This window comes from Ambystoma mexicanum, chromosome 2p (assembly GCF_040938575.1).
Source record: "Ambystoma mexicanum isolate Mex_15411 chromosome 2p, UKY_AmexF1_1, whole genome shotgun sequence".
In the NCBI taxonomy this organism is placed as follows: Eukaryota; Metazoa; Chordata; class Amphibia; order Caudata; family Ambystomatidae; genus Ambystoma; species Ambystoma mexicanum.
The window spans coordinates 558,028,111-558,049,874 of NC_090923.1; the positions used below are offsets into that span (position 1 = coordinate 558,028,111).

Below are 21,764 nucleotides of genomic sequence, written 5' to 3' on the forward strand. Positions count from 1 at the left end.
TCCTCAGTAGGCGAGTGGCGCCAAATAGATTGCAACCTTCTTTTTTGAATCCTTCTTTCTTTCAATTGTGGTGTGAACCAATTATTAAGGTGAGATGCCTGTCTACCTTTGCTGGTTTTGACCGGTGTGATGGTGTTAATTGCCTTTGTCATGGCGCTATTGAAGACTTCCACTAGTATGGTCGGGTCTTTATTGTTAAGTAGATTGTCAAGAGTAGGGAGAAGATGTGGTAGTAGCTTTTCCATAGTAATGTCTTTTTTACTCCTTGTAGGGAGTGGCGGTATCTTAACTATAGCTTTAGGGCGGATAAGGTGAAGCGAGGCAGAGAAGGTAATTAACTGGTGGTCGGTCCACGATTGAGGTATTATTATATTAGTGATAGTAATGTTACAATTCAGCTCGGCAACCCAATCTGGGGTCCTTCCTTTGGTATGTGTAGGGGTAGTGACTTTTTGTGTCGGCCCATAATCCTTCAGTAGTGAAGCTACGGATAAGGCATGTTTTATCATTGCGATCGTTGAAACCAAGATTAAAATCTCCCAGCAGCAAAATTTGTGCATGGTCCTTGGTATTGTTGGTCAGGATGCTGTTTAAATCGTCCTCAAAGGAACCTAAGGGTCTAGGTGGTCTATAGATCACATAAATGGTGAGGATAGTTCGAGGGGATTGGGTCCTCCGACGTATTCCATATCTATGACATGTAATCAACATAGCTGTGCTGCTTCGGAAACTTTTTCCTGCGTCGATGACGTCGATGCGCCGTCGTTGAGGACCTCCTCCGATGTGATAAGTAGGACGCACGACGCCCGTAGCCTCAGTTCTGTTTTTTCCGCCAACGTGTTGCTTCGTGAATCTCGGTTACGCCTCGACTCTTTGGAGTTCTGTTCTTCTCGGTTCTTCGAACCTGTTTGTTTTTGTGAGAAAATCCTTCGTAAGAAGATGTCTTCTACTTCGTCTTCGACCCCGCGTCCGGGCTTCAAGAACTGCGGGGAGTGTGGGTCCAAGATGTCGGTGAAGGACTCGCAAGACGCCTGCCTCTGGTGCCTCGGGGAGGCCCACGACACGGATGACTGTATCGACTGCCAGTCGCTCATGTCCAAAGCCTAACGTGAACGTAAGAAGTTGTTGTCGGTAGGTCAGGTGTCCAAGCCCCGGAAGTCGAAGTCTGCGGGGCTTTCGACGGATGATTCGAGAGATGACTCTCCGCGTCGTCGGAAGTCTCGTGGGTCTCCTTCTAGGAGTCGGTCTCGCCACTCCTTGGCCTCTTCGAGGCATTCTTGGAAGCACCGACAGCGGTCGTCTTCCAGGTCCTCTTTGGAGGACTCTGCCCGGCACGTCACTTACCCCACCAGCCGTGCGACGCCAGAGGAATGAGCTTCCTTCGGGAAGAAAATGCTGGCGATTCTCGAGTCGCAGGGTACTAAGCCGTCCGCGCCCCCGAGTGGGGTCGGCCGTGAGAGGTCTAGACACCGCTCGCAAGAGTGGTCGGCACGAGTCACGGGAGAGGTCCCGTTCGGACAAGGGGACTCGTTCTCGACGTACCCGTTCCAGGTCCCGGTCCTCGACGCGTTCGAGACCGTGTGCACCTGTGGTGTCTTCGAAGAAGACATCAACGCCTGATGCGTCGACAGGTTCTCGAGGCTCCGGCTCAGAGGAAGTCGTCGAAGCCGTCAACTCTCAGGTCGTCAAAGGACACGCTCGGAGCTCCGGCTTCGAGGACTGTGTCGACGCCCTCGATGCTGGCGGCGCTGCATCTGACGTTGATGCCGATTTACTCGACGCTGATCCTCTCGGCGCCGATGCCTGTTCTCTCGACGCCGGCGCCGATTCACTCGACGCCTTTCGAGGCCGGGGTGTCGGAGGTACCCCGTGGCAGGGGGGGGGCCCCCTAGAAAGGCTCTGGTTAAGAGCAAGCACTCCCGGTGCCTTCTTTTCACCACCTGGAATATATTTCGGAGGTGGATGAGGATTCTGATGGCCTAGTTCCTAGTCAGGTTCCAGATGAGATGGTCTCGGGCCATAGCCAATATGATGATTTGAGGCAGTCACTGCATGATGCCAGTGGACTGGACACCTCTCCGGAGGTAGTTTTGTAGGCCTGAGCCTGGCTCTCATGCCGATTCCTCGTACCGGCGCCTTATGGCTAGGGTTTCTGAGTACTTGGGATGGTCTGCTCCCCCAGGGGAGTTTGTGCATAATGATCTCACGGACATCCTTGATGTTGGTTCCCCAACTGACCCGGTACTGCCGTTTCATATGGCTCTACAGAGAAGGGTGGCGGCGGCTTGGACTGCTCCGGAGAGTCTCCCGGCGGTGGGCAGGTCCTTGTCGCGAAAATACCATCCAGCCAGTAGCGACCCCTGCTACTTGACCAGGCACCCCACTCCGGAGAGTTTGGTGGTGCAGGCGGCCGCGGCCCCGGCAAAGCAGGCGTCGTACCCTACCATCCCTCCTGATAGGGACGACAAACGTTTTGATGGCTGGGCGAAGAAAGTGTTTTCTTTTGGTGGTATGGTGCTTCAGGCGGCCAACTCCATTTGTGCCTTGTCTCGTTTCACACACACTCTGTGGAACTGTGTTGCGTTAGCGGCTGAACATATTCCCTAAGGGGACGAACGGGATGGTTTCCTTGCTATGGTCCAGGATGGTAAGGGTGCCATGTGTGAGTCCGTTCAGTCGGGTTTGGACATGGCTGAATGCGTCAGCAGGTCCATGGCGGCGAGCACCGTGATACGCAGGTGTGCGTGGTTGCGGAAGTCGGGGTTTGCTCCTGATGTGCAGTCCCGGCTCCTCAACATGCCCTTTGACGGTGAACACCTTTTTGGCAGCAAGGCTGACGAGAGCCTTGAGAGGTTGCAGACCTCCAAAGCTGCAGCGAAGTCGTTGGGCGCTGCAGTTCGCCAACCTCCGCCTTTTCGTCCTAGGGGACAGCAATGGAGGGTGGTTCCTTTCGCTATTACTCGTCCTTCAGTAAAGCGAGAGGAGCTGGCAGTCAAAGAGGCCAACGCAGGGGTGCCAGAGGTGGACGACAGGTTACCCGTGGTACCAAGGCCGCTCGGGCAGTTGCCTCTTTGCCCTCAGGTAACGCCGCAGCCGCTACCACTCAGTCATGAGGCCATGTCCCATGGTTCGCCGGTTGGGGGAAGGCTGGCGCAGCATCTTGTAGAGTGGCGTGCCATTACTTCATGTGTGGGTTCTGGAGATCATAACCCACGGCTACTGTCTTCTTTTTCGGCAGAGGCCTCACGACAATCCACCGGGGAACCTCTCTTTGCAGAGTCCGGATCCGCTCCTTGCGCAGGAAATTCAAGTCCTGCTGGAGAAAGGCGCCATAGAACTGGTGCCTGTAGCGGAGAGGAACAAGGGATGGTATTCCCCTTATTTTTTGATTTCAAAGAAAGATGGGGGATTGAGACCCATCATGGACTTGCTCTGTTTGAACAAACTCCTCAGGAAGGACAAGTTCAAGATGGTTACTCTCTCTCAAGTCCTCCAGGCCCTTCAGCTTCAGGACTGGTTGGTGTCTCTCGACCTCAAGGATGCTTACTTCCATGTGCCGATCCATCCCAAGCACAAGAAGTACCTGAGGTTCGCGGTTGGCGACTCACACTTTCAGTTTCGGGTCCTGCCGTTCGGATTGACCTCCGCCCCGAGGATTTTCACCAAGCTCATGGTGGTGGTGGCAGCGCATCTCAGGCAAGGGGGGATTCACGTCTACCCCTACGACGATTGGTTGATCAGGGGGAGCTCTCCCGAGCAAGTCCTGGATCATCTGTCAGTCACCTGCCACTTCCTTCACAGGCTGGGCTTCTCCCTCAATTTAAAGAAGTCCCATTTGATGCCAACACAGCGGCTCCAGTACATTGGAGCAGTGCTCGACACTTCCCTGGGGGAGTGTTTTCCTCCCCAGGTGAGGGCTCTTCACATTCAGCAGATGGTGCACAAGTTTCAGCATGCCCAGACGCTCCCAGCGTTCGAGTTGTTGAGGTTGCTCGGCCTCATGGCATCCTGCATTCTTCTGGTGCCAGAGGCTCGCCTGCGGATGAGATCTTTGCAGTGGGCATTCAAGCTGCAATGGTCGCAGGCCTCCGGCAGGATGTCGGACCCGGTTCAGGTGCCGCCCTCGGTCGCCCGGGACCTTCTTTGGTGGGCCGTCGAAGGCACCTTGATGAAGGGGGCTCCATTTTGGCTTCCCTGGCCGGAGGTGACGATCGTGACGGATGCATCCCTCACGGGATGGGGAGCTCATGCCAACGAGCTGACAGTCAGCGGTCGTTGGTCTCCGTCGGAGTCCAGACTCCATATCAATCTGTTGGAGCTGAGGGCCGTCAGGCTAGCCCTGAAGGCTTTTCTGCCGACTGTGCGAGGAAAGAATGTCCTGATCCTGACGGACAACACAGTGGCCATGCACTACCTCAACAAAAGGGGGGGGGGGCAGGGTCACTTCCTGTGTGCAGGGAGGCGATGCAACTCGAGTTCTGGGCCATCCAGCAGGAAGTTTCGATCTCGGCAGTTCATCTGGCCGGAGATGAAAACGTGACGGCGGACTCTCTGAGCAGGCGCAGAGCACGATCTCTCACGAGTGGGAGTTGGCTCAGGAGATTCTCCTGGAGATCTTCGCCCTTTGGGGAACCCCTCAAGTGGATCTCTTCGCCTCCAGTGTCAACCGGAAGTGCGAGAGGTTCTGGTCGCAGGAGGAATTTCCTCCAAAAGGAGCCTTAGGAGACGCTTTCGTGGTGGAGTGTTCATTCCCGCTGCTGTATGCGTTTCCTCCAGTCCCCGTCATCCCGCAAGTGCTGCGGAGGTTACGGAAGTTCGGTTCCCGGATGATCCTCATTTCTCCGGCGTGGGCTCGGAGGACGTGGTACCCGGACCTTCTCGACTTGTCCATCTGCCCTCCACGTCGTCTTCCCTACCGAGACGATCTGCTCTCACGGGAGGGGGGGTCAGGTTCTCCATCCAGAGGTCAGATCCCTCAACCTTCACGCTTGGCTTCTGAAAGGTTGAGGTATAAGGATTGGGACCTCACTGAAGATGTGATGGAGGTGTTGCTCTCCGTCCGACGGCCAGCAACAAAGTCTCTGTACCGTTGGCGTAAGTTCTGCGACTGGTGCAGAGTTCAGAATGTGGATCCTTTTGCATGTGACATCCCCATGGTTCTGTCCTTTTTACTTTCTTTGGCCCACAGGGGCTTGCAAGTGGGTACCATTAAAGGTTACCTGGCGGCGCTGTCCACTCTTTAAGCGCTCGTCTGAAGAGTGTTGCAACTTTAAAATCCCTTTAATTTCACAGTTTCTGAAAGGGCTCACTAATGTGTTCCCTCCGTCACCTTTCCTGGTGCCCGGTTGGGATTTAAACCTTGTTCTTAAGTTTCTTATGGGTGCTCCGTTTGAGCCTTTGCATTTTTGCCCTTTGAGGCTGTTAACTCTGAAAACTGTGTATTTGGTTGCGGTTACTTCCGCTCGCAGAGTGAGTGAGTTTCAGGCACTTTCAGTTAAGCCACCCTTCACTGTATTTCACAAGGACAGGGTTATCCTTAGAGTTCGTCCTTCTCTTCTTCCGAAGGTGGTTTCAGAATTTCATTTGGCCCAGAAGGTTGTTCTTCCGGCATTCTATCCTCCTCCGCATCCTGGTAAGGAAGAGAAGAGGCTCCATAGGCTTGATCCTAGGAGAGCTTTAAGCTTTTATGTTTCACGCATGTCCCGGGTCAGAGTGGACGATCAACTCTTTATTGGTTACGCTGGAAAGCGTTTGGGACAGGCTGTGACGAAACAGACTGTCTTGCTGGATTATTTTGGCCATCTCGGAGTGTTACCGCTTGGCGGGTAAGGACCCACCGGCTGGCTTGCGGGCCCATTCTACCAGGGGTATGGCTGCATCTAATGCCCAGCAGAGGGGTGTTCCTATTTGCAACATCTGTGATGCAGCCACCTGGGCTTCAGTACATACATTTGTACATCACTATTCCCTCGATTCCATCTGAGGACAGGATCTGGCCTTTGGCAAGGCGATCCTTTGCTCTGCTATTTGATTGGCAATTCTAAATTTTGATTCTAAATTCTTTCCCTCCTCCTTGCTCTGGTACTGCTTTCGGAGTCTGTCATAGATATGGAATACGTCGGAGGACCCAATCCCCTCGAAGAACAAGTTACTTTCTTACCTGGTAACATTCTTTCGATGGGATGGTCCGACGATGTATTCCATATCGCTCCCTCCCTGCCTTCTCCGCTGCAGAATTTCTTTTGCGATTGCAGCTTACGTTCCGCAAGGCTTTGTGTCTGATTGGCAGTTGACTAATGTCACACGTTCTGGGCGAAAAAACTACAACTGAGGCTACGGGTGTCGTGCGTCCTACTTATCACATCGGATGACGTCGGAGGAGGTTCTCGACGGCGCATCTACGTCATCGATGCAGGACGCAGACGCCGAAAAAAGTTTCCGAAGCAGCACAGCTGTGGTGATTACATGTCATAGATATGGAATACCTCGTCGGACCATCCCATCGAAAGAACGTTACCAGGTAAGAAAGTAACTTGTTCGTTTGCTAGAAAGGTGAAGTTTAGCTGTGAGAGTCTCACAGGAATGGAACGATGGGGTAGTAGTAAGTCTGATAGGTAGGTTAGATTTATGGATAATAGCTAGACCACCACCTCTGACGTTTGGTCCATCAGCTCTTAGTAATTGGTAACCCTCTGGTACAGCTAACATAATGGCGGGGCCTGCAGTCTCGTGGAGCCAAGTCTTGGTTATGGCCAGCAGGTCCAAGCTCTCATTAGATAGGGTGTCCGCGATATCAGCGGCATGAGCCACCATAGATCCGGCATTGATAAGCGACCCAGATAGTAGTAGGGTGCTTGTAGGTTTAGTAGTAGGAGGTTGTTTAGTTTTGGTTTTGGTGACTCTTTGGAGGTTTATTTGAGTTGTAGCCAGGAGTTGTTGTTAGGAGTCTTTGAGAACAAGAAGAATCAAATGTAGGCCCACAAGCTGATTACAAGCACTTCCACAGTAAGAGGTACGTTCTCTTAGACTTGTTTTACAGTACTTTAGTAAAGAAGAAAAAGATGCAGCTGAAGACTTCTGTTCCTGTACAGCTCTGCAGATCTCACTGTTCCTGGGCCTCAGTCGTGGGGACAAGAGGGAGGACGTCGGGGGACTCTTGCACTTTACTGGCACTGTCAAAGCTGGCAACTGGCAAACTTTACTTTCAGTGGCTGTTTCGCGTTCGAGCTCATTGCAGTACAGCAAATGGCAATAAGCACAGTTCCTGGCTGTCAAGGTACTTTCCTCACATCTGAGGCCCCGCACTCAACACGTTTAAGTTTTCCAGTTATTTAATTGCATTAAAGGCAAAATGCATTTAAGTTTTTTCCCGATAGTGCATGGTTATTCGCCGAATTAAGGTCTATATTCCTAACCCTTTAAGGGTATATTGATCTCTCCAGATATTCCATAAGACTTCTAATCTAGTGTCCTAGCCCTGAAGACAGAACTTGTACAAAATTGGCACACAAACGTGACACTGGATGCATTTTGCCTTTTCATGCAATTCAATAACTGGAAATCTTAAACTTCATGTTTTGATATTTGAAGTACATATGATAAGTGAAAATTATTATCAGCAGCAGCTTTCTGTAAGAGCACAGCGTGAGCATTCCTTGGATTAGAATTGCTTTCTAGTTCTTTTTCCTACGATTTTATGCAACCTTGTGCCAAGGCCCAAAGGTTTGCTCCGATTACCTGATATAGCTTTATAATTAAGCATATACCTGATCCAAAAATAGAATTGCTTCCACCGGCTTGTCTTTAGGCACATATAAAAGTAACCAAAAATCCTAAGTGTGAAAGACTAGGCTGGTACAAGCGTAGCCCCATTGCACTACATTGTAAGATGCTGTGTGCAATGTTAATGATTGATCAGTTTGTTTCCTCATAACAAATGAGCAAAAGGCAGGGGAAGTGAAGCTAAAGGCTTTACTTTGCATCAAAAAATCAGAAGGGGTACAAAAACAAAGATTGGGTGTCCATAGAAACCATGGAGGGAAAGTTGCCAAAAATCATTCTGAACACCTTCGGGGATGATGGCTGCCTTCTGCTTCTACTATATGCATAGTCCACTTTTCGAGCTTCCTGATTGGCTGGGAGCCCCCATTTAGATGCTTTTAGGCCTTTTGTACGACTAATTATGTATGTGCTGACTGGTCAAATGATATTCCTATTTGAAAATTGTGTTGTGGATAACGTCAAATGACACACAATGAACAGAAACTGTTTTTGCAACTGTTAGTTTTTGGATTAGTGCATGTCTTTATGCTTCCAGGTCTGTGGCGCTCTGGAGCGTATCAAAAAAGAAGCCACTGGCGTTGGCACGAAAAGCCCATGGTGTCCGTGGTGAGGAGGGGCTTGAACAGCCCTATTGGATTTCAGCAGTAGCAGCCATGCTGAACAGCGACATCGTAGCCACAGGTACCATCAACTTATTTCCCTGTTCTTTGTGCTGAATCACTACTCAGCAGTTTAATGAGTCATAAGAAAATCTGCCCTGTGGGTGGATTTTGGGAGGCCAACCTATTATGGTGAACAGGAAGACCATGCCTAGCCAAACCCAATCCACGTATGCAGCAGAGTGGCAAGGCTTAGACTCAGAAGGGACGCAAGAATGGTCTAGGGCTACAATGAGTCCACACAGTGCAACACAATAATTCCAGTTAGACAGTGAAGTACAAAAATATACAGTGATTTACTAGGCCTTTAAAATGCATACTAAGCAAATTAAGTATATAGGCAAATATTACCACACATACTATACAATGTGTATATACTTTCTCCCTTAGGAGTAGATGGAAATGGCATATGATTCAAAACCAGCGTAAAGCAGTTAAGTAGTCATATGCTTAAAACACAGTAGGGGCACTTTAAGCCAACACTACAACAGTTCCCTGGCACTTAGTAAGTACAGCCCTAAGATGGTTTGAGGCCTTGTGCCCTAAAGCCATCAGTTCTAAAGTTCTACTTTTCAGTAAGGTTTACTATATGATTGGAGGATGCCAGTGGTTGTGACTCAAAGTTCCAAAAAAATGAGGAAAATTCAGTTAAGTAACTCTCTCAATCCTTTAAAACTAGGATAGGACTAGGAGGGGATCTTTGACCGGATCACCACTGTACCAAGCCCGGAAAGGGCGAGATGGTGTCAGGACTTTATGCTCTTGAAACGCTATTGAGGAAATGAGGCGTGGGAGAGAAACCGGTATGTTGGCTGAACCTCTGAATCTAATCACTCCAGAAACTACTATTGAGATTCCTGATTCCGTTGGGGACTGTTGGTACAGTCCTTCTAAAGTCCACCCAAAGGGAATTGATAAAATGATACGTTGGCCAATACAGAAACTCTTAATATAAGGCTGTACCACATGATATTATGGTAGCAATGACAGGGCAGCCAGGCTTACCTTAGGAGGTAGAGGGCGCTGTAGAGGTACAAACCTGCACTCACCCAACCTGATGCAGGTAGACTGTCTACCCTTTAAATGGACCAGAGGCTTGGGCAAATCATTTGCTGTATGCTCGGTTTTTATCCCTACATCAAGAAACCTACATCAGAGCTTTCCGAAGATCACTCAACACCCTTCTCTTTAAGTCATTCTTCGGTTCCCCGCGTGCTGTTCTCTTCTCTGTCCTGTGATTTTGTCCACTTGTGTGCCCTGATACCTGGGTGTTCCGGTGCATTCTAAATCTATAAATAATAACAAAGAACTTGTATCATACATATGCTCCAAAGAAACCCTGATGTATTGTTAAAATAATGGTTTAATATATATATTTCTGAGGCTTGTGGAATCTGCTTAGATCACATGCTGTGCATAGGCCGACATCTAGTGGAAGCTGCGGAGTATTACAGTTTGTTTTTCGAAAGTCGAAAATGGGCGTCGACACAGGCGTGCCAGTAATACTATCCCTAGTGTGACGTCCACTGTACCCAAGATCCCTCACGCGTGTAGGATCCTCAGATTGTTTTTTTCCGCCATACTGGTCGGAAGCATCTTGCGGAGTTCCCTGGCCTTAGCCATACTTTTGCTGTTATTATAATTTTAATTCTTATTCATTCCCTTCCCCACCCCAACGTCGACCCTCAACCTCGACGACGGCTGGAGAAGTCATCGACCGTCGACTGCTGCACGACGGATCTGGGCCTCGGTAGGCCGCTGGCCTCGGCCCGGGCCTAGTAGGCCGCTGGCCTCGGCCCTTACAAGTAGGGAGAGTGGGGGGTGGTACATACTCTTCACTCTTGATATATAGTTACATTTATATATATTCCTACACTTAGCAGCCCGCTGCCTTAAGGTGCGTATGGAGGGTACCCCTTTTCAATTCTGCCCCAAGTGCAATCGCAAATACCCTTGGGTCGACAGGCACGCCACGTGCAATCTCTGCTTGCCGAGGGATCACCCCGAAGCGAACTGCAGAGCGTGTATTAGGTTTAAACCTAAGACACTTAAGGACCGTTCGACAAAGCGTTGGGCCCACCACGCCAGGCAGGAGGCCATGGCAGCGGAGGGCGCCTTCAGCGATGGCAGCGACGCCGTACTTTCGGACGGCGAGGGCATTACGGCGTCGAAAGACAGCCGACGAGCGCAGGTCCCCGACCTCGGAAGGTCGTCCGGCAGGGCGGCTATGGGGAAGACCCCCGGCGACGCAAGCGCTACACACCTAACACACACTAAACACACTAAGACCAACCGGACCTCGACGACGTCGACTTCCCGGAAAGAGGCACAAAAAGAACGGTCCGACTCGGTGTCCTCTGGGCGCTCTCGATCGAGATCGCCTCACGACGCAAGGCAATCATCCACTCTTGCCAAGAGTGCCTCGCTACACACACTAACGGAAGTTCGATCGTCGGGAGACGAAGACGACTTCCACCCCCAGGCCGCGCTCCAAGATACCGAGACCGCGGTTAACATCAGTGAGGCCCCACGCCCGAAGCACACAGATACCTCTCCAGACCCTCGACGCCAGGCGTCGAAAGTCTCTGGGGCCCCCAAGGGACAGGGAAAACATTTTTCCACGCACGGAGAAGGGGGGAAACAGCGGAAAGCACAGCCTTCCACCCCTGTAAAGCCTAAGCAGACAAGCAAACACAAGTCTACCCTTGAAAATAAATCACCTGCTAAAGTAATACCCTGTTCCAGGGAATGGTCCAGTGAGGACATAGACAGGGTTATGTCTAGGATGTCTTCCTTGGCTGATTTTTATGATAAGAACCCAGAACACTTTCTTTCATATAACCCTCAAGGGGCCACACCCTCAGGCTCCTCCGATCCTATCCCGCTAAGTAAAGAGCCCCGGGTCGAAAGACCTGAACCCTTCAAGGTTCAGCCTTACTCCACTCCATATTCTACTCCACTCCCCAGTTATCAGGGACAAGTTTTCCCTGAAGAGGACCAGGAGTTTGCATTTATGGAAGAACAAACCGGGACAGATTACTATGCAGAGGATGAGGACCTGGAGGAGAGAGAAGATGAGCAGGAAATTTACAGAGTAGATTCCCCAGTACAAAGCGAAGCCCCAGTTACTGACTCTCCAGTTGATAACCAGCCCCTCCTTAACGAGGTTCTCGCTCGAGCAGCGGAACACTTCCACATCGACACCCACGGTGTACAGGAGGAAAGGGACTTCGCGGAGGAGTTTGTAGGAGAGAGAAGACCGGTCGCTCAGACCATCCCTATCCTCAAATCCATCCAACGAAGAATAGATCCTTCCCTGGTGAATCCTAACCTCACCAGAGCTGTCAACCCCAGAATTGAAAAGATTTTCCGGGCAGCCCAGTCTGACCCTCTGTATATAAAGGGACATCTTAAACCAGATTCCCTAGTGGTGACCAACACTAGAAAGAGGGCTGGCACGCCCTTATCTTCATCAGAAGCTCCTCCCGACAAGGAGAGCAAAAAACTTTACGGGTTTGGCAGAAAGGTAGCCTCAACGTCCGCCTACCAAGCAAGGATTGCGAATTCCACCACCCTGTTGGCTAGTTACAATTGCCATCAATGGGAAGAAGTCGCGGCGCTCATTGCCTCTGCTCCAGAACCGCTAAAGGGCCAGCTGGCTCGGATCTCGGCAGAGGGGAGAGCCGTGTCTGGTTGCATTTTAAAAGCAACTTTCGACGCCGCTGACAACGCAGGGAGATTGATAGCAGAAGGTACTGTTATCAAGAGACATGCGTGGTTACGGCAGTCGGGATTCAAGACAGAAACCCAGGCTTCTTTAATAGACAAGCCAGTGGAACCCGACCTATTGTTTGGGAAAGCGGTCGAAGACGCACTTAAAAATGCCAAAGATGAATATGAGACTCTCAAATCCCTTGGCCAGCTTACCAACAAACCCCCTAACCAGAGGGGGAACAATAATTTTCGTCGCCCACGCGGCCAAAATTCACAAAGAGGCAACTATGCCCAGGGACAAGGTACACAATGGAATAACAACCAGCAGTCTACCCAGAGTTACGGCAGGGGTAACAAGAGAGGTCGTGGAAGAGGCAGAGGCAGCCCCAACAAGGGCGGGGGCACGCCTCCACCAAAACAGTGACGCTCAGTTCAGGGTCCCTTGCCACGCAACCCCAGTAGGGGGACGCATTTCCACCTTCACCCAGGCTTGGGAAGGGATCACCTCAGACAGATGGGTGCTGTCAACAGTATCCGCAGGATATTGTATAGAACTACTGCAGCGTCCCCGGAATCATCCTCCACGACAAAGAGTGCACTCCCTAGAACATCAAAGGATCCTTCTCGAGGAGATCGCCATTCTGCTAGAAAAGGACGCGATAGAACTCGTCCCAGGACACCAGGTAAACAAGGGTATCTATTCAACTTACTTCCTTGTGCCAAAGAAAGATTTGACAATGCGCCCAGTATTGGACTTACGGCCTGCCAACAAATATGTCAAGCCCCAAAAATTCCGTATGACCACGCTACAAGAGGTAATCCCCCTCCTAAAAAAGGGGGATTACATGGCAACCTTGGATATGAAAGATGCTTATTTTCATATTTCCATGCTCCCAGCGCACAAAAAGTACTTGCGCTTCAAGGTGGACAGTCGCCACTACCAATTCAAGGTACTGCCCTTCGGGATAGCTTCAGCACCAAGGGTATTCACCAAGGTACTGGCGGTGGCGGCTGCACACCTACGCAGGGAAGCAATCCCGGTGTACCCTTATCTGGACGACTGGCTCATAACGGGGGAAACCCCACGAATTTGCAGGTCAAACATTCAGAGGACTATCGACCTCCTCCACGAATTAGGCTTCTCCATCAACGAGAAAAAGTCAAGTCTGGTGCCAAGCACCTCAAAACAGTTTCTAGGAGCTATCCTAGATACTCAGAAAGGATTGACCTTCCCTTCGGAAGAGAGAATTCGGAATATACTTCTGCAAATTCCGCATTATCAGTCAGGTCAACAGATAACAGTACGCAAAGCTATGCGGTTACTGGGCATGATGGCGTCATGCATTTACCTGGTCCCCCACGCGCGTCTGCGCATGCGTCCCATGCAGGAATGGTTGGCGAAACAGTGGTCTCAGGCAAGTGGTCATTGGGACGATCTAGTGGTCGTTTCGCCAACACTCGTACAGAGCCTACACTGGTGGACAAGAGAGAATCTCGCAAAGGGGAAACCCTTTTACGATCCCGAAGTACAAGCCGTGGTGACTACAGATGCATGCCTGACTGGGTGGGGAGCTCACCATCTCCACCACACAGCTCAGGGTCTCTGGTCTCACTCAGTAGCCAAGAACCACATCAATCTGCTAGAGCTTCTGGCAGTATTCCGAGCGCTAAGGGCGTTCGAGCCCCATCTACTGAACTTGTCGGTGCAGATCAGGACGGACAGCACGACAGCCATGTTCTATCTGAACAAGCAAGGGGGGACTCGTTCGCCAAATCTGTCCAAGCTTGCCCAGAAAATATGGATATGGGCACTCAGACGGAACATCTTCCTGTCATCGCAACATGTTCCAGGGGAGCTCAATTCCCTAGCGGATGCTCTAAGCAGAAACTCCCTCCCGGAAGAACACGAATGGGTCCTTCACAGAGACGTAGTAGAAGATCTCTTCTCTCAGTGGGGTTTCCCCACTATAGACCTATTCGCCACAAGCGAAAACAAACAATGCCCAGGATTTGCATCCAGGTTCCCCCAGCCGGACTCCCAAGGGAATGCCCTGTGGATGAACTGGTCAGGGATGTTTGCGTACGCTTTTCCACCAACTCCTCTCATCAGGAAGGTGGTGTACAAGATGAACAAGGAATCTATGACGCTCATCCTAGTTGCTCCCATGTGGGCGAGACAACCATGGTTTCCACACCTACGCAGGATGGCGGTGTGCGAACCCATCAGACTCCCAGCCTGGTACAACCTACTGTCCCAGCAACAGGGTCAAACAGTGCATCAGGAACCCAACTCTATGAACCTAGCAGCATGGCTCCTGAAGTCATAGAGTTTGGACATCTCAAATTACCACAGAGGTGTATGGACATTCTAAAGGAGTCCAGGAAACCAAATACAAGGCACTGTTACTTTGATAAGTGGAAAAGATTCGTTATCTGGTGCCAGAATAAACAAATCAACCCGGTTGATTGCACTCCTTCCAACGTTGTGACATACATGCTCCACCTGCTGGATGCAGGGTTGGTTTTTAACTCGCTGAAAGTACACCTGGCAGCCCTCTCGGCTTACACCACATCCCATAACAAGGTCTCGTGGTGGAAAGTACCAGTGGTTAAAGCCTTCATGGAAGGAGTAAAGAGACTTCACCCTCCTATTTCGAACCCACCGCCAGGATGGGACCTCAACGTGGTGCTAGCTAAGCTCATGGGACCCCCATTCGAACCCATGCATAAAAGTAGTCTCAAACACCTGACTTATAAAACGGCCTTCTTAGTAGCCATTACCTCCATAAGAAGGGTCAGTGAAATTCAGGCTCTGTCAGTGCAGGATCCTTTCTTTACTATCCACAAGGACAAACTGGTTTTACGCACACACCCTAGGTTCTCACCTAAATTCATATCCAAGTTCCATGTAAACCAGTCCATCGAGCTTCCGGCTTTCTTCCAGAACCCGCAAAGCTCGGCTGAGGTGAAACTACACACCCTAGATGTGCGTAGGGCGGTCCTATACTATGTAAATAAAACCAGACCGCTAAGGAAAACAGATCAACTGTTTGTCTCCGTAGCTACAGGCAGAGAGGGGGATCGCGTCTCTAAGGGCGCTATCTCGAAGTGGATTATCAACTGTATACAGCTGTGTTACTCTCTTTCTGACAAGACTCTGCCTTTTACGCCAAGGGCCCACTCTACTAGAGGCATTGGTGCCACTCTGGCTTTCATTGCAAATGTTCCCCTCGACACCATTTGCAAAGCGGCTACTTGGAGCTCTATTCACACTTTTACTCAGCATTACTGCATTGACACTCATTCCAAGACAGATACACAAGTGGGACAAGCGGTTCTAAGACACCTGTTTGCTCATGACCCTTCTCACATCCCACCTCCTTCTTCTGGTACTGCTCGCTAATCTATGCACAGCATGTGATCTAAGCAGATTCCACAAGCCTCAGAAGGGATACATTACTCACCGTAATCGTATTTCTGATGCTTGTATCTGCTTAGATTCACATGCGACCCACCCTTCCTCCCCTCCGAGAGAAGGCGCATGATTGCTTGTAGTCTTACCTTTTCTGTCTATCTGCTTGGATTATCTGTACTCACGCTACTCCTCATGCTTCCTCATGTCAGAAAAAATACAATCTGAGGATCCTACACGCGTGAGGGATCTTGGGTACAGTGGACGTCACACTAGGGATAGTATTACTGGCACGCCTGTGTCGACGCCCATTTTCGACTTTCGAAAAACAAACTGTAATACTCCGCAGCTTCCACTAGATGTCGGCCTATGCACAGCATGTGAATCTAAGCAGATACAAGCATCAGAAATACGATTACGGTGAGTAATGTATCCCATATATATATATATATATATATATATATTTCTGAGGCTTGTGGAATCTGCTTAGATCACATGCTGTGCATAGGCCGACATCTAGTGGAAGTTGCGAAGTATTAGTTTGTTTTTTGAAACTCGAAAATGGGCGTCGACACAGGGCGTGCCAGTAAACCTATCCCTAGTGTGAAGTCCACTGTACCCATGATCCCTCACGCGTGTAGGACCCTCAGATTGTTTTTTTCCGCCATACTGGTCGGAAGCATTCAGAGGAGTTCCCTGGCATTAGCCATACTTTGAAAAATATTGTGTTATTTCCCCCTTTTTTCTCCACCCTAACGTCGAGCCACCAAAATTTGACACTCTACGCCGAACCGGAGAAGAAGGCGACCGTCGAGAGCTTCACGACGTAGTGGGCCTTGGAAGGCCTCTGGCCTCGGCAGGCCTCTGGCATCGGCCCTACAAGTAGGGAGAGTGGGGGGTGGACATACTCTACACTCATATATTCTCTTATATATATTCCCACACTTACCAGCCCGCTGCCTCAAGGTGCGTATGGAGGGTACCCCTTTCCAATTTTGCCCAAAGTGCAACCGCAAGTATCCTTTGGTTGACAGACACGCCACGTGCAATCTCTGCTTGCCAAGGGATCACCCCGAGGCAAATTGCAGAGCGTATAGTAGGTTCAAACCTAAAACACTAAAAGACCGTTCCACCAAGCGTTGGGCCCACCACGCCAGGCGTCAAGAGGCCATGGCCGCGGAGGGTGCCTTCAGCGACGGCAGCGACGCCATACTTTCGGACGGCGAGGGCAACACAGCGTCCAAAGACAGCCAGGCGCAGGTCCCCGACCTCGGAAGGTCGTCCGGCAGGACGGCTATGGGGAAGACCCCCGGCGACGTAAGCGCAACCCATAGCACTTCCAAACACATGAAGTCCCACTGAGACTCGACGCACACGTCGAGCTCTCGGAAAGAGGCACATAGGGAACGGTCCGAATCAACGTCCTCTGGGCGTTCGCGATCTAGATCGCCGCATGACGCCAGGCAATCCTCCACTATTGCCAAAAGTGCCTCGCTCCGCAAGGTAACCGAGGTTCGATCGTCGGAAGACGAAAGCAACCTCTATCCCCAGACCGCACTCCAGGAGTCGGCGTCAGTACAAGTAACGCCCATTCCCGAATCCCAACCTACACGGTCGAAGGATAGTACCACCACTACCGAAGCTTGATGCCAGGCGTCGAAAAGCTCCAAAGGCCCAAAGAAGCAGGGCAAACACTCTTCCAGCCACGGGGAGGGGGAAAACATCAGAGGAAGCAGTCTCCGCCTATTTACCCACTGCAGAAACATTCCACTCCACTCAGACAGGTCTCACACCTCTATTATAGATGAGCCCGGGAAACTCCCCCCAGGCAAAGTCATTCCCAGTTCAAGAGAGTGGTCCAGTGAGGACATAGTCATGTCAAGAATGTCATCATTGGCAAATTTCTATTCTAAAAATCCCCAACATTTTCTCACTCATAACCCCGACGGGTCAGCACCCTCAGGCTCCAAGGATCCTATCCCCCCAAGTAAAAAGTCCCGGTTCGAAACAACACGGTCTTCAGATCCTTTCCACATTCACCCTTATTCTCAGGAACAAGAAGATCCTTCCCTTTGTGAGAATACAGATTTGGGCATGTTGGAAGAACAGACTGGTACAGGCTATTATGGGGACGATGAGGAACAAGAGGAGGGAGAGGACGACCCAGAAATATACAGGGTAGAACCACCGGTTACCGACTCCCCTGTTGACAACCAGGACCTCCTAAATGAGGTCCTATCTAGAACAGCAAACCACTTCCACATTGACACTCGGGGTGCTCAAGAGGAAAGAGATTTTGCCGAAGAGTTGGTGGGAGAAAGGAGACCTGTTGCGCAGGCCATCCCTATCCTTCAGTCCATCCAAAGAAGAATAGACCCTTCACTGTTAAACCCCAATCTCACCAGGGTCAATCCCAGGATTGAGATGCTATTCAGGGCAGCCCAATCAGACCCACTGTATATAAGAGGGCATCTGAAACCGGACTCCCTAGAGCAAGAAAATCTATGGGTTCGGCAGAAAGGTTGCCTCCACTTCGGCCTACCAAGCAAGAATCGCCAACTCCACCACCCTACTAGCGAGTTATAACTGCCACCAGTGGGAGGAAGTCGCAGCACTCATAGATTCTGCCCCAGAGCCCCTAAAGAGCCAATTGGTACGCGTCTCAGCGGAAGAAAATTCCCAAAGAGGATCAAACTATTCCCAGGGCCAGGGTACGCAGTGGAACAATAACCAACAGTCTACCCAAGGTTATAATAGAGGGAATAAGAGAGGATGGGGTAAGGGTAGAGGCAGCCCCAGTAGAGGCGGTGGCACGCCTCCACCAAAACAGTGACGCTCCGTTCTGGGTCCCTTCTCACGCATCCCCAGCAGAAGGACGCATTTCCAACTTCACCCGAGCTTGGGAAGGGATCACATCAGACAGATGGGTGCTGTCCACAGTGTCCGCAGGATACTGCATAGAACTCTTAGAGTGTCCCCGAAAACCACCCTCCACGACAAAGAACACATTCTCTAGACCACCAAAGAATCCTCCTCGAGGAGATCGTCAATCTGCTAGCAAAGGACGCGATCGAACTCGTCCCGGGACACCAGGTAAACAATGGTATTTATTCAACTTACTTCCTTGTACCAAAGAAAGATTTAACAATGCGCCCAGTATTAGATTTACGGCCTGCAAACGAATATGTCAAGCCCTAAAAGTTTTGCATGACTACTCTCCAAGAGGTAATCCCCCTCCTAAAAATGGGGGGACTACATGGCAACATTGGACATGAAAGATGCCTATTTTCATATTCCCAGCGCACAGAAAGTACTTGCGCTTCAAGGTGGACAGTCGGCACTACCAGTTCAAGGTACTACCCTTCGGAATAGCGTCGGCTCCAAGGGTATTCACCAAGGTACTGGCGGTGGCGGCAGCACACCTACGCAGGGAGGCAATCCCGGTGTACCCTTACCTGGACGACGGGCTCATCACGGGGGAAACCCCAGCGATTTGCAGAACGAACATTCAAAGAACAATCGACCTCTTCGAATTGGGTTTCTCAATAAACGAGAAAAAGTCAAGTCTGGTGCCAAGCACCTCCAAACAGTTCCTAGGAGCTATCCTAGACACACAAGAGGGGTTGACTTTTCCATCGGAGGAGAGAATTCAGAATATACTACTGCAAATTCCTCAATATCAGGCCGGTCGTCAGATAACGGTACGCAAAGCAATGCGTTTGCTAGGCATGATGGCGTCATGCATTTACCTGGTCCCAAACGCGCGCCTGCGTCCCATGCAGGAATGGTTGGCGAAACAGTGGTCTCAGGCAAGTGGTCAGTGGGACGATCTAGTGGTCGTTTCGCCAGCACTGGTACAAAGCCTTCATTGGTGGACAAGAGAAAATCTGTCCAAGGGGAAACCCTTTTACGATCCCGACATACAGGCGGTAGTCACAACCGATGCATGCCTGACAGGGTGGGGAGCTCAACTCCTCCACCACACAGCTCAGGGGCTCTGGTCTCACTCAGTGGCCAAGAATCACATCAACCTGCTAGAGCTTCTGGCAGTATTCTGAGCGCTTCGAGCGTTCGAACCCTACCTGCTGAATCTGTCAGTGCAGATCCAGGCGGACAGCACTACAGCCATGTTTTACATAAACGAGCAGTGAGGGACTCGTTCGCCAAATCTGTCCAAACTTGCCCAGATAATTTGGACATGGGCACTCAAACGGAACATCTTCCTGTCATCGCAACATGTTCCAGGGGATCTCAATTCTCTAGCAGATGCACTAAGCAGAGATCACCTCCCAGAGGAGGGAGGTGGATGCCCTGTGGAGGAACTGGTCAGGGATGTTTGCTTACACTTTTCCACCAACTCCTCTCATCAGGCAAGTGGTGAACAAGATGAACAGGGAGTCGATGACGCTCGTCCTAGTTGCTCCCATGTGGGCAAGACAACCGTGGTTCCCACACCTACGCAGGATGGCGGTGTGCAAGCCCATCAAACTTCCAGCCTGGTACAACCTACTGTCCCAGCACCAAGGTCAAACAGTGCACCAGCAACCCAACTCAATGAACCTGGCAGCATGACTCCTGAGGTCATAGAGTTTGGACACCTCGATTTACCACAGAGGTGTATGGACATCCTAAAGGAATCTAGGAAACCAAACACAAGGCACTGTTAATTTGACAAGTGGAAGAGGTTCATTAGCTGGTGCCAGAGTAGACAAATCAACCCAGTTGATTGCACTCCTTCCACTATTGTTACATGCTCCACCTGCTAGATGCAGGATTGGTTTTTAACTCACTGAAAGTACACCTGGCAGCCCTCTCGGCTTACACCACTTCCCATAGCAAGGTTTCGTGGTGGAAAGTACCAGTAGTTAAAGCCTTCATGGAAGGAGTAAAGAGACTTCACCCTCCGATTTCAAACCCACCACCAGGATGGGACCTTAATGTGGTGCTAGCCAAGCTCATGGGCCCCCCTTTCGAACCCATGCATAAAAGCAGTCTCAAACATCTAACTTATAAAAAGGCCTTCTTAGTAACTATTACTTCGATAAGAAGGGTCAGTGAAATTCAGGCTCTGTCAGTGCAGGATCTCTTCTTTACTATCCATAAAGACAGACTGGTTTTACGCACACATCCTAGGTTCTCACCTAAATTTATATTAAAATTCCATGTAAACCAGTCCATCGAGCTTCTGGCTTTCTTCCAGAACCCGCAAAGCTCGGCTGAGGTGAAAATACACACCCTAGATGTGCGTAGGGCGGTCCTCTACTATGTAAATAAAACAAGACCGCTAAGGAAAACAGATCAACTGTTTGTCTCCGTAGCTACAGGCAGAGAGGGGGATCACGTCTCTAAAGGTGCCATCTCGAAGTGGATTATTAACTGTATCCAGCTGTGTTACTCACTCTCTGAAAAGACTCTGCCTTTTACGCCAAGGGCCCACTCTACTAGAGGCATTGGGGCCACTCTGGCTTTCATTGCAAATGTACCCCTTGACACCATTTGCAAAGCAGCTACTTGGAGCTCTATTCACACTTTTACTCAGCATTACTGCATTGACACCCATTCCAAGGCAGATACACAAGTGGGACAAGCGGTTCTAAGACACTTATTTGCTCATGACCCTTCTCACATCCCACCTCCTTCTGGTACTGCTCGCTAATCTATGCACAGCATGTGATCTAAGCATATTCCACAAGCCTCAGAAGGGATACATTACTCACCGTAATCGTATTTCTGATGCTTGTATCTGCTTAGATTCACATGCGACCCACCCTTCCTCCCCTCCCAGAGAAGGCGCATGATTACTTGTCTTACCTTTCTGTCTATCTGCTTGGATTATCTGTACTCACACTACTCCTCATGCTACCTCATGTCAGAAAAAATACAATCTGAGGATCCTAGACGCGTGAGGGATCTTGGGTACAGTGGACGTCACACTAGGGATAGTATTACTGGCACGCCCTGTGTCGACGCCCATTTTCGAGTTTCGAAAAACAAACTGTAATACTCCGCAGCTTCCACTAGATGTCGGCCTATGCACAGCATGTGAATCTAAGCAGATACAAGCATCAGTAATACGATTACGGTGAGTAATGTATCCCATATTTCTGATGTTTGTTAATCTGCTTAGAATCACATGCTGTGCATAGGTCCGACATCCAGTGGTCACTGCGGAGTATTGCATTTTGTTTTTCGTAGTC

At 50.3% G+C, this 21,764-nt stretch overlaps 1 protein-coding gene across 2 annotated transcripts in view; it reads left to right on the forward strand.

Annotated features, from left to right (window-relative positions):
* RRP9 (ribosomal RNA processing 9, U3 small nucleolar RNA binding protein) overlaps positions 1–21,764 on the forward strand; it is a 679,329-nt gene that overhangs the window by 484,017 nt on the left and 173,548 nt on the right. For both annotated transcript variants that reach the window (XM_069644031.1, XM_069644030.1), the window contains exon 12: positions 8,318–8,463. In XM_069644031.1, coding sequence (XP_069500132.1) covers positions 8,318–8,463 — 146 coding nt within the window. The remainder of the gene's footprint in view (positions 1–8,317; positions 8,464–21,764) is intronic.